This window comes from Ictalurus punctatus, chromosome 8 (genome assembly GCF_001660625.3).
Source record: "Ictalurus punctatus breed USDA103 chromosome 8, Coco_2.0, whole genome shotgun sequence".
Taxonomy (NCBI): domain Eukaryota; kingdom Metazoa; phylum Chordata; class Actinopteri; order Siluriformes; family Ictaluridae; genus Ictalurus; species Ictalurus punctatus.
Window position 1 is genome coordinate 18,855,215 of NC_030423.2, and position 13,420 is coordinate 18,868,634.

At 38.9% G+C, this 13,420-nt stretch overlaps 1 protein-coding gene across 3 annotated transcripts in view; it reads left to right on the forward strand.

Moving 5' to 3' along the window:
• shank2b (SH3 and multiple ankyrin repeat domains 2b) overlaps positions 1–13,420 on the forward strand; it is a 137,997-nt gene that overhangs the window by 4,262 nt on the left and 120,315 nt on the right. For all 3 annotated transcript variants that reach the window (XM_053682217.1, XM_053682216.1, XM_047157260.2), the window contains exons 2-4: positions 1,321–1,524; positions 3,387–3,458; positions 8,088–8,196. In XM_053682217.1, coding sequence (XP_053538192.1) covers positions 1,321–1,524; positions 3,387–3,458; positions 8,088–8,196 — 385 coding nt within the window. The remainder of the gene's footprint in view (positions 1–1,320; positions 1,525–3,386; positions 3,459–8,087; positions 8,197–13,420) is intronic.

The window sequence follows — 13,420 nt, forward strand, 5'->3', positions numbered from 1 at the left end:
CTCGTAATTGCGGCCCCATTAATGTCTATTTGCTCAGTGTATATTCTGCTGCAGTGTTGAATAATGCAGTCAGTTGTGTCTGAAAATGTCTTTCCTCACAGCTCATCATCCTTTTCCTGTATGTTTTCTAAAGTTGTGTTGTCTTTCACAAGATCAGGCTCATTAACCAGTCTCGAGCTGTTATATTGATTTGCTGTAATTCAATATTGTTACACTGTTAATACTCTGTGTCATTAGACAACCTTCAGTAAACACTGTTTATTTAGGACGCAAGTACTTCACTCTCTCTTTGCAGAACCTTTCGTAACACTACAGCAATAAGGTTTCTTGTAAATATTTTGTTCTTAACCCAAACAGTCTTTTTTTTTATCAAGTTTTTCAGAAGCAAACATTGCTGTTGGCATATATAGCGTTGCTGTAAAATTCTAAATAAATTTTAAAAATGGACAAGACAGAGGAAATAAATACAACATATTCCAGAATTAAGTGAAAACCATTACACTCCCATATGCAGCTGCTTTGCTGGGAATCATTTCCCTTATACTTGTATAGATTTTGCATACACATTCTCCTCTGAAAATATTATAACAGCAAGGCGAATTCATTTATAGAGCAGAAATATAGAGGCCATACCACAAGATGCAAAGCACTCATCAGCAATAACAATTATAAGAAATCCAGATTGGAATTCACAAAGAAATACAGAGATGAGCCACAAAAGTTCTGGATCCAAGATTAACCTCTACCAAAGTGAAGGAATGGCCAAAGTGTGGAGAGAGAAAGGATCTTCTCATGATCTAAAACATACGAGCTCATCAGTGAAACATGGTGCAGGTAGTGTCATGGCTTGGGCTTGCATTACTTCAAGACTAATCTCTTCGTATACTTTTGCTTGCATACAAATTGGGTGATCTGATACAAAAGGTTCTAACAAACAAAAACAAACAATAGTTTCAATAGTTTTGGACTGTATAGCTTTGTATATGTTTTTCTTTCCTACAACTGAGTGATTTGACAATAGCAAACTTATTTAGAATAAAAAGCCTAGAAGAACATGTTGGGTAAGGAGGAATTTTAGCAAATGCAATGGTAAAAACATTCAGTCTGCCTAAAGATGACTAAAATTCTGCATTAGTATTGTCTGTAATCATTACATCTACACCAGTGTATTATAGAACAACGATTTATATAAAAGAGCAGCCTGCTCCATTCATAGTGGAATGATGTGGACTGGGAAAAGCTAGCTGGCCTTGCTGTTCTTCCTAATCCATGTGTACAGTGACGTACGCTTCATAGAGCCCTTTGTGTGTCTTTTGGCAGAGATCCATGAGGTTAAAGGCTGACTGTACAGTCTGGGCAGCCAAACAGCAGATCCTCTGCACACTAACGCAGAGCCTGAGAGACGTGTTAAACTATGGCCTCTTTCAGCCGGCTGTGGATGGGAGAGAGAGTGCCTTCCTCGAGGAGGAGAAACTACTGCGAGATCACTTATTCCCCACCAGCAAGGACGTCCCCACCCTCGAGGTAATGCTTCCGTCACTTCGTGAACAAAAAGAAAAAGTCCAGACAAATTTAGAAATGCAAAGTTATGTGCTAATAAAGCAATGCTTTTTGTTGTTATGGTTACTTAGGTCTTAGTTACTTAGTGCATAAACAGTCACTTTATTAGAGATAGTAACTGTTTCTCTAATATTTAAATACTTACTGCATTCGAACTTTCAGTCTAAACCCTTGAACCTAGTCTATAAACCCATCCCTGACATTGTCAGACTTTTACTCTGATCCCTAAACTGTAATCTCTAATATATGTATATACCTGCACTAACCCTAACCTCTAACCCAACCAGCACTTACAGTTTAACGTCTTAACCCAAACCACAAATTCACCTGCACTCCCAGGTTAGCTCTGAAAAACTATGGCCCTAATATCTAACCCAAACCCACCTGCACTCTCTGTCTAATCCCTAATCCCTACCCCCTAATGTGCCATCTGTCTCATTTTAAACTCTGTATTCTAACCCCTAACCCTAGTGTAACTTGCATTCCTAGTCTACACCCTAAACTCACTTAAAGTTTTAAATTCAAGCCTAAACCCTGCCCCCTAAACCCTAAATTACTTGCAGTTTCAGTCTAAACCCAACCCTTTAAATCCTAACTCACACCCACCTGCAGTTTTGGTTTCTATCCTAAACCAGTGGTCACCAACCCTGTTTCTTGAGCTCTCCCTTCCTCCAACCACAATACACACCTGTTCTAGCTGATAAAGAACTTCTTAAGGCAATAATTCGATGGTCAGATGGGCACGATTATGGTTGGGACCTAAAGTCATCAGGAAGATAGATCTCCAGGAACAGGGTTGATGACCACTGTCATAAATCCTGTCCCTTAAACTGTAACCCAAACTAAATTGCTGTATCAGTTCAAAACCTAAACCCTACCCCTAAACCCACCTGACACACACCCCACCCCACATGGAGTTTCAGTCTCAGTCTAAACTGGGATAAATTCATTTTAAGCCCTAACCCTACCGCTAACACACCTCCACTTACAGTTTAAACCCTATACCCTAAACCTCCACTCAATCTATACCTAAATTCTTATGCTTGTGTTTGTTGTTGTGGCGTCAAAATTGTCATATTTCAAGTTTGGGGTCAAGGTGGGGTATTGGGCAACTAGTGATAATTGCACTTCACATAAAGCTCATTGGTTACAATATTTCCACTGTACCAACCAAATAGTATAGCACTATATTCTAAATTCTTACCTTAAACTCAACTCCACTTAGACACATGTGTAAACTAAACACCAAACCACAGAACAGTTTGTTGTTGTTGTTATGTGTATCCCTAGGTTTACTATTTCTTATGTTCCGGCTGTATTTGTATTACGAGTATGGATTTTTCTGTACTGGTGATGTCTGCCTGCCTTATCACAAATTCTCGGATATGCCAAAATTAGAATCACTTCCCCAAACACCTTCTTACTTTATAGATTCTCTCAGATCTTAGGTCCCCATAAAATCCAGTCTAACTTGACCCAAGCATACACAAGCATTTACTTAGTGTATTATTTATGTGCTGTTGCAGCTGTTGCTAAAAGCATCACTGATCTTTGCTCATTAAATTCAATCCACTGTGTTTATCTAACGAGTTGATAAAATCTGTCCTCTATTTGGTTTGTCCTTTATGCCTGTTGGTGGTCATTAAAAAAGCACATGAGCCTATAATTACAGCATTGACTTGAAGGTTTTAAGGTGTAACAATTCCATTACATGTGCAGCTCCACTAACACACAGCAGGATATGTAGTACTTTTTGTCCAGTCTGTGGGAGTTAATGCATTAATGGAAGTGTCTTGCTGTTCATTTCCTGCTTTTGTTTTTCTCAGTTTCGCTACAAGAGCCGAGTGTACCAGCATGCCAACGTGAATGAAAAGCAGATTGAAAAGCTTCATACGCAGGTGAGATTTCAGTATACATAGATCCATGATTTGCAGTGATTGGATCAAAATTATCAAAACTGTATATATCTTTTGTCACATTATGTAGAGTTGTAATGAACAGCATTATGAGCTGAGTTATGAAATGTAGCAGTCAGGTGGTGTTGACATTAATTTGTGCTATCATCAGCACTAACATGAATATTGCATATTTATATTTATGCAAATCAGTTTAATCTCATGCAGAGTTGTATGTACAGGAATGTCAGGCATCAAGAGGATAAAAACCTTTCAAAAGGATCCATGTATAAAGGAATATCTAATTTTTACTATCAGTGCTAGGATTCATAAATAATGTATCAAGCTCCCGTGCTGTATTTACATACGCTTTGATTCCCATCTCATACCAGAGATGGTCACTGGTGCGAATCATCCTTTTTTTAATGCAGTGAGGTGAAGTGAGGGTTTAATTTCAAAGGTCTTGCAATGCAGTAGCATTAAGCTTTGTTTTCTGACAGTCATGCTTTAGTGCTTGGCTTGGTTTGTGCTTTTGGACTCCCTTAATAAGGTGTTGGATGTCTGCTCCAGAAGACACTAGCCTTTAAGAGAAGACCATGAACAAAGAGTGCGATGGTTGAAAAACCTGATAATGTGAAGCCATGTGTCTCTGTGGATAATCAGACTTCACATTAATGTCACATCTGTCCATATCCAGGCCCTAGGATATGAAAACACTCTTTCATTCCGGAAGTCATTCCTATTCATTTAATAATAAATAATTTAATAGATTTTAATAGCTAATCAGGTGAAATGCTAAATGAACCATTTTTGCTTAATACTACGAACTTGATCTACCACTCCACCTTCATTTTCCATCTCAAGGATTAACATTATCATGAGTGAAGTAATTGCCAAAAGGTTGAATTAAAAAATTCCACATAAGACTAGTTATAGTCTAGTTTAGTTAAAGACTAGTTTAGTTCTGCTTATAGTTTACTTTGGTATAAATCATTCCCCTTTCTCTGGAACATGGAGAAAATTCCATATTCGAATATACCGTGAAAACACGTCAAATGCAAAGCACACATTTTTGCTAATGCTTTTCATTAGTGACAGGCAGAAAACGTTGCACAGTGAAAAGCAGAACATTCTTCTACCCATTTCTCGTACATCATTTGAGCTCTTTAATGAAAAAAACAAAGGTGGATTGCTTTTTTTTTGTGATCTACCTTTAAAAGCAGTCCACTGCTGCATTGCATTTCACTCTGTGATTCCGTTTAAGATAGAAAACGTTCAGTGCGTTGCTTTTATATCGTATGAGCTCTTCAATCAGTCAGGTACTGCTTTTTTAAAAAATTGAATGGCCTCAAGGCAGTGTAATTCCTAGTGTTCCATTTCACCTTTCAGTTGGGGCACACTGAAATGCAATCACAGCCATACTCAGGGGTGTCGTTGTAAGCAGAGCAGTAAGAAAAGGCCTGAAAGCATAATTTCTTCATTCCTTCTGCATTGAGTGTTGAAGCCTTAATCATCAAACTTTTCAGAATTATTACTAAAAACATGAACCAATTGCAAATATGACTAAAAATTACAGAGATTTTTTTTTACAGAAATGATTTTGGGTGAGCCAGACATTGCTTGTTAGCTACACTTTAGACACTGAACACGACTGATTATATTTGGAATAAATTTGGTCAAATCAAAAATATTCCAGAATTTTCCTCCTGGAACATTATGCCGTCAATGGCATGTTGCATGCAGACACCGTGACTGAAAAATTGTGATGTTGGGTTATATAGTGTCCCCAAAAAGTATTTGGACACTTAAGCCACACTTACAAATGTGTGTATAGATTGTTATGTTTAAAAATAAACAAAATAATAGATATACTGGACAAAAAAAGACAAAAAAAAAAAAGTTTTTGGACCCTCAGTAGTGCTTTCATTAAAGATCATAGTTACCTGTACAGTGTTTTACTCTTTATTTTGCCATCCTTTGTTTCACAGAACTTCTTCTTCTAACAAAAGCTATGTTTCCATCCAAGCTGTAAATTGAACTTATGTGAAAAATTGGAATATTGTGTAAAATGAATAAAGCACCGTTTCCATCCATCCCATGTGTTTAAGAGAACAAAATCGTCACTTCCTGGGAAACTGGCACAAAGTATCAATACAAATATTTTGGGGTTCAATTCCCACCTCCAACCTGTGTGTGTGTGTGTGTGTGTGTGTGTGGTGTTTGCATGTTCTCCCCATGCTTTGGGTGCTAGGTACCCCGGTTTCCTCCCCCAGTCTGAGAACATGCTTGTAGGTTGATTGGCATTTCCAAATTGTGCATAGTGTGTGAATGGGTGTGTGATTGTACCCTGCGACGGGTTGTCAACTGGCAACCCAGTGTAGCATAAGCGGTACAGAAAATAGCTAGATGGATGTAGTCAATTACCTGCAAGTACCTACAGGTGGCCCTATCACATTAACTACATGGTGTAGGTCATCACGTTAACTATGGATGAACGGTGGCAACTAGAATAAGCCAAATACTTTTTAGTGTGTTTGTGGTATCTTTCTGTAAAATAAATGCCACTTGGTTTGACATGTTGTTTTCCAAAGCAGCGGCATTCATACATTTGTAAGTGTGGCTTAAGTGGCCAATTACTTTTGGGGGCCTCTGTATGATTATCATATCCTGAATATACAATACTCTTTCAGTCTTCATATGCAGTTGCAGTCTGATAAATGGCCTGAAGAATTCTCTAAATAAATCCATACTTAAATAGACAGTTTCAGTGCATTGGAAATGTGATGTAGGGAGACATTGCTTGGAGTATTTTGGCTTAGAAAGGGTTGGCGTGTGTGTGTGTGTGTGTGTGTGTGTGTGTGTGTGTGTGTGTGTGTGTGTGTGTGTGTGTGTGTGTGTGGCTGTTTTTACTTCCTATCGATGTGGTTAAGAGGTGAATTTGTTGCTCTCGTCTACTGTAATGGATTCGGAGGTGCTCTAAGATACACTCTGGAGGGTGAATTATTGAAAACACAGTTTTTGACTGATTTTATGAAATGGTAGTTTTGTGCGATCTGTATGTAGTGATGTGTTTTCAGTTTGTTATTGACAGGGTTATGACAATGTGAACATGTTGAGCTTGTCTGGTTAATGTCAGAGCAGTGTGAATTATTGAACGTAAGAGTTTTGTAGCAGGCATGGACCAAAATACTGTACATCGCGTTCAAGTTGTTGAATACATACATAATACGAAACAAACTCAATCTGAAATATTAACGTCTCAAAATAAGCTGCAAAATACTGCGACTGAGCGCTATCCGTTGTTTGAAATCATTGGATTCACCCAATCCCAATCCAACCCCCCACACACACACACACACACACACACACTTTAAACGCCATAGTAACTCCGCCAGCAATAGCAGTGTCCCCCCTGTGACATCAGCATGGAAGTCAACCGGTAACTTTTCATGGGAACAAAGAAAATACAGAACCAACCAGTTGTGGTGCAATTAGCACCACAATCTCTAAGCACATGACTAATATTTCAATATGAACATCTACTATAATGTAGTTCAGGATGGAGTTTGTCTTTAAATACCACCCATCCCTGTTCATTAGTGTGTTTGTCTGCATCTGTTGTATTTTTAGTTCTTATTGATTTGTTTAAGAGATGAATCTGTTTATCTTGTCTGCTTACGGTGAGATGAAGTTTGTGAATTATTAAACGCTTTTAGGGTTTTTTTCAGCATTGCGTACAGGATTTTGGGATCTTTCTGACCTGCTGTCTTCTTTTGCAAGGAGTTGATACCATTCTTCTGGGAGTGTGTGTGTGTGTGTGTGTGTGTGTGTGTGTGTGTGTGTGTGTGTGTGTGTGTGTGTGTGTGTGTGTGTGTGTGTGCGTGTGTGTTTGGCAGCACAGTGGTCAGGGGGTGCGGTCTCCAGTGGTCCCTGTCCATCTCATTTTTTTCCATACTCTCAGATGTGTACTCTCTCTCTCTCTCTCTCTCTCTCTCTCTCTCTCTCTCTCTCTCTATCTATCTATCTATCTCTCTTTCTCTCTTTCTCTCTCTCTCCCACCCAATCCCCCCTTCCCCCTATCTATACTGGGAGCTGTCTCCTGCTATCTATTTTTAACTGGGCCTGGGATATCATGGTGAGAGAGGCAAGGGGTAAGAAGAGGCCTCTTACAACATTCATCCCCATTCGGTCACTCATTCAGTCACTTAGTCACTCACTCATTCTCTCACTCAATCATTCGTCAGTGTCTCAATCAGTCACTCACTTACTTTCTTACTCACTCACTCACTCACTTCATCTAGTCCTTTCATGCCTCTTCAATCGGTTTCAGTCATTAAAGGGCCCTCTTTTCTCTCTCTAGCGGTGTTCCTCTCCCTTCTTTTCCTTTGTATCTCTCTATCAAATTTACTGGCATGACTGCCAAGTAACCATGACTTTTTAAGAAAAAGAAGGAAAAACTGTAATAATAAACAAGAGTTTAATTATATTATATTATATTAACTGACTTTATATAGCACATATTGTTATACAGTACTCTCTCTCTCTCCCTCTCTCTTTCTCTCATTCTCTCTCTCTCTCTCTCTCTCTCTCTCTCTCTCTCTCTCTCTCTCTCTCTCTCTGTCACTCTCTCAGGCCAACCTGAAGAAGTTTCTAGAATACATTCAGCATCACCAGGTGGATAAAGTGACAAATCTGCTTGAACGAGGTCTCGACCCCAACTACCATGACTCAGACACCGGAGGTACAGTACATCATTCATTTGTGAGAAAATACTGCTCATGGGTTTTACATCAGTTTTGAGATTGAGTAGTACAAGCTGCAGAGTGTGTGCTGTTATAATAATGTATAATAATATAATAATTAACACGAGATTGGTATGATGTGGCCAGTGCAAACAGAGTTACTCTTACCATCCTTATTGTTTTCCTATAACAGCACATCCCAAAGTGTTTTATTCCTCTTATACTACAGAAACGTTGCCTCTAAATAAATTGCTGAGAGTATAATGGTGTAAATCCAAACTCATTTACTGAAATCCAACTTGTGTCTACTAGTGATGAAGTCTAGCTAGTTTACTGGCAGATAACTAGCCAGCTAGCAATGTACACCGTATACACATTCTATGTACACAGGAAGCGATGTCTGTGAACCCAAGTCAAGAACTGAACCTATTATTTATGATTGAAAAAACAATGTTGGTGGACAGATTTTTCTGTACACAGTCACATTTTTCCAATTGTGTTGCTTTTTTGTAATATTATTATGTATTTCCGTTAGTAGCATGAAGTAACCTAATAGTTCCTTACATTTTGAACAACCATGGAGATTTTTCTTGGATATTAAAACATATAAAACAGTTTATTGTTAACATAAATTGCATTTCATGGCTTAAAATGCCTCCTTCAGGGATTCTTTATGTCATTCACAACAAAACAACAAGTAAAAGACAGCCAGAGGAAGGACACACACACACACACACACACACACACACACACACACACACACACACACACACACACACACACACACACACACACACACTCATCCACAGCTAAACATAAGTCTCGAAACAGCCAGAAAAGCTATATGAATGATGCAACTTTAAAGTCAGACATGGCTAACTTGCAAAACTGTGCCATGTAACAAATGAAACAGGGCTAGGATTATAATAGTTTCTGTGTTCACACACTAAAATCTTACATTAAATCACATTCCAAAGCTTTAAAAGTTGTTTATAACCTTTTAAAAGTACTTTAAATACACCTTTTCTCAGCTGTAGTGTAAAAGTCCTTAGGCTATTCACCAAACTCTGCCCCTGACTGATTTCACTTCATTCCCTCGATAGCAATCTCAGGTGGGATTGTGATAGATTCATTTAATGCTCCATTAGATCCGTCACCGTCCCCTCAAAACAACGTGATTTTCACAGCTGGACCGTTATATAACCTTCAAAAGCAGGTTATTTTTGCTCTGTATGAGGTCAAGGATAATATGCATAAATTCAGTCTCATTAACAACTGACTCAGAAACATGAAGCTTTCAGGCAGGACCTTTTGGCTTTGCTATCAGTCATTATCAGTATATGCAACAAACTCTAGCTGAAACACAATATTTTAATTTCAACCCCAATTCCGAAAAAGTTGGGACAGTATGGAAAATGCTAATAAAAAATGGAATGGTTTCAAAAAAATGTATAAAAACAAGGTATTCGATGTTTTACCTAATCAACTGCATAGTTTTTTGAAGATAAACATTTATTTTGAAATTGATGTGTGCAACATGTTCCAAAAAAGTTGGGACAGGGGCAATTTAGGACTAATAGTGATGTGACGAGGTGAAATAAGAAGGTGATGTGAAACAGGTGAGGCAAGTATTTAATCATGTATATAAGGAGCCTCCAATAAAGGCCTAGTCCTTCAAGAGCAAGGGTGGGTCGAGGCTCACCAATCTACCAACAGATGCGTCAGCGAATATTCCAACATTTTGAGAACAACATTCCCCAAAGACAAATCAGTAGGATTTGGTGCATTTCAACTTCTACAGTGCACAATATAATTAAAAGATTCAAGAATCCAGTCAAATCTCTGTGCGTAAACGGCAAGGCCGAAAACCACTTCTGAATGCGTGTGATCTCCGATCCCTCAGACGTGACTGTCTTAAAAACCGTCAAGAGTCTGGATATCCTGACATGGGCTTGGGAATACTTTGGTAAACCTTTGTCCGTCAACACCATTTGATGCTGCATCCACAGATGCAGGTTAACTATTTACTATGCAAAGCAGAAGCCACACATCAACACTGTCCAGAAGCACCACCGACTTCTCTGGGCTTGGTCTCATCTGAGATGGACAGTAGCACATTGGAATTATGTTTTGTGGTCCAACGAGTCAAAATTTTAAATAGTTTTTGGACAAAACAGCCATCGTGTTCTCCGGGCCAAAGAGGAAAAGGACCGTCCAAACTTTTAATGGCGTCAGGTCCAAAAGCCAGCATCTGTCATGGTATGGCGGTGTGTCAGTGCCCATGACTTGGGTTACTTGCACATCTGTGAGGGCACCATTAATGCAGAAAGATATGTACACATTTTGGAGCAACACATGCTGCCATCCAGAGCAGGACAACGCCAAACCACATTCTGACCGGATTACAAGTGCATGGTCATGTAAGCAGAGCGTTCGGGTGCTAGCATGGCCTGCCTGCAGTCCTGACCTGTCTCCAATTGAGAATGTGTGGGGCATTATGAAGCGCAAAATAAGGCAACGAATGCCCCGTACAATTGCGCGGCTGAAAAATGCATAACGGATGAATGGAGGGAAAATTCCGCTAACTAAACTTAACCATCTGGTGTCTTCAGTGTCTAAACACTTAATAAGCGTTATTAAAAGAAAAGGTGATATTACACAGTGGTAAACAGTTGACTGTCATCAGATTTGAAATGAGTGTATATTTTCAAAAATAAATGAAATTCACAAATTAAAACATCAAATAATGTGTTAATAATGTGTTTTCAATATACTACAGGGTGAATTGAATTTTCAAATGACTCTTTTTGATTGTTTGTTTTTGCATTTTCCATACTGTCCCAACATTTTTGGAATCGGGGTTGTACTTAGTCTGTGTCATATTATTTTGTGACACAAACAGATAGACACCTTATTCCAAATGGCGTCAATCATCCCAGACATGTGTTTGTTGTATAAAGTTTGCTGCTTTAATTTTGTTGCTAACAATTAAGAGAAGCATATAGTTGTATAGCATTATGCATCAAACATGACTAAGTCCCCGTTCACACCTGGCATTTACATAAGTCCTGGGTGATATGATCGTAAACACATAATATTTGTAGAGTGAACGCAAAAGTGTCTCGATGCATCCCGGACAGCAACCGCTAGGCTAATGGATAAAGGTGATGCTATAACAGCAGAGATTTTGTCATCTCAGCTCCTGTTCATTTAGAAGTTTTGTTAGCAGGCCACGCATATGAAAGAACTCATACAAGTACATGAGATAGGATTCATGGGACACATGTCTGTGTGAAAACAAATTCGGCAAAAGATAAATGTGCGCAGCAGACTTCCTCCAGTGGAAATGATGTATGCAGTCCAATCACAAGTGGTCCAATCACAAGATGCATTCATAATGGCTAAAGGTACGTTCACACATACAGCATCTCCCAGCGACAAAGCGATCGGAGACCATTCATTTTCAGTGAGAGCTGGACTTAGAGTACTCATAGTACATCGACTGGAGACTTGCAGTGATAACATCGCTGCGTTTGAATGTACCTTAAGTGTGTTGGCTATCCACTTGTGATCGGATCGTTCAAGAAAGCTTTTTGGAAGTTACATATGGTATTAAATGAAGGGAATCAACCATTTTTCTACATTCTCATCATAAGAAAAGCAATGGAATGTTAACAGAAAATGGACAAATGTGAAAATAAAAGTTTTTTTTTCATGTCTCACTTTGTGGCATGCAATCCGGTCTTTAATTAACGAGGTCCAAAAATGTAACAGCTTTCTATCAATCTCACATGTACTCAATCAAGCAAGACATGTTTGGAGGACCTGTGTACCATCCATTCAATCCATTTTGAGAAAACATGAAACTTTTTTACTAAACAAACATGGATTTCATATAATACAATCATTCAAATCCTGAACTCACATCATTTTCTCATTTTCCATATCGCTTATCCTTCATTATCACAGGGAACTTGGAGCCTATCCCAGGGAGCACAGGGCAGGTTACACCCGGGACACACACATTCACATACTATAAACACTTTGGACATGCTAATCAGCCTACCATGCATGTCATTGGACTGGGGTAGGAAACTGGAGTACCCGGAGGAAACCCCTACAGCATGGGGAGAACATGTGACGGGAATCGATCCCCAACCATGGAGGTGTGAGGCGAACGTGCTAACCACTAAGCCACCATGCCAACCTTTTTAAACTTTGTTCCTCCACACATGCAAACGTCACCAGCAGTTGGCAATCATGTCATGGAAGCACTGAATATGGGACAGAACTACTGTACACTACCCATCAGCCCCAACACGTCACATGATCAAGTCCCGTGCCTCACTGATCACTTGCACCTGTTTCCTGTTTCACCTAATTGGTGTCACTATTTATGTTTTGAATTCTGTGTGTCTCACTGTCTAGCTTTTTTCATTAGTAGTTGCGTTGTATGTCACAGTTTATTTCATGTTCATGTTCTTGATGTGTATCTAATTTTATGCATCTTGTCTTTGTTTTTGACTTTGTTTTCACTCTAATAAACACCAATCTGCAATTGTAGCCACTTCCACTACTCATTTCTGACAATATGAAGTTTCGAACATGGAAGATGTATGCAAAATACCTAAAAGACATCTGAAAGATGGCATCATTGGCATTGTATATGGTCATAGTTAAAATGTTTGATAATGGAATGATGTACACTGCTATATCTGACAATCAGGTTCAAATCAGGTAGGCCATAAACATTCACTTGAGAAGGAAAGGACCAGTGAATGACAACCTCCTAGAATTTCTATGAGATCCACTTATCCTTTCTTTGTATTCAAAAGAGGTGTACTCTCAAAATATACACCTATAATTCAGTATATAGGCCAATATTCTAAAAACATCATATTCAGAGTCTAGACTGTCTACGTACATACAGTACATCTTGCAAAGCCGAGGAAGAGTTTATTTAGCAAATTGCATTCTTTCAATATTCTCAGTGTTCTCAGTATTCTCAATCCATTTCATGTCTGTTTGTAGTGTATGTAGTGGCAGATGCCACTCGTCACAAGACCCTCCACTTCCACCCATCACCCACCATGCACAAAACCCTTTCCAACCCTTACAGTTAGATTTAGAATCACGTCATGAAACTGACCGAGAACACCGTAAGTATGCAACTCACTGAATAAGCTCTTCCTTTGCTTTGTGAAATGTGTAGCAGGCTTGATT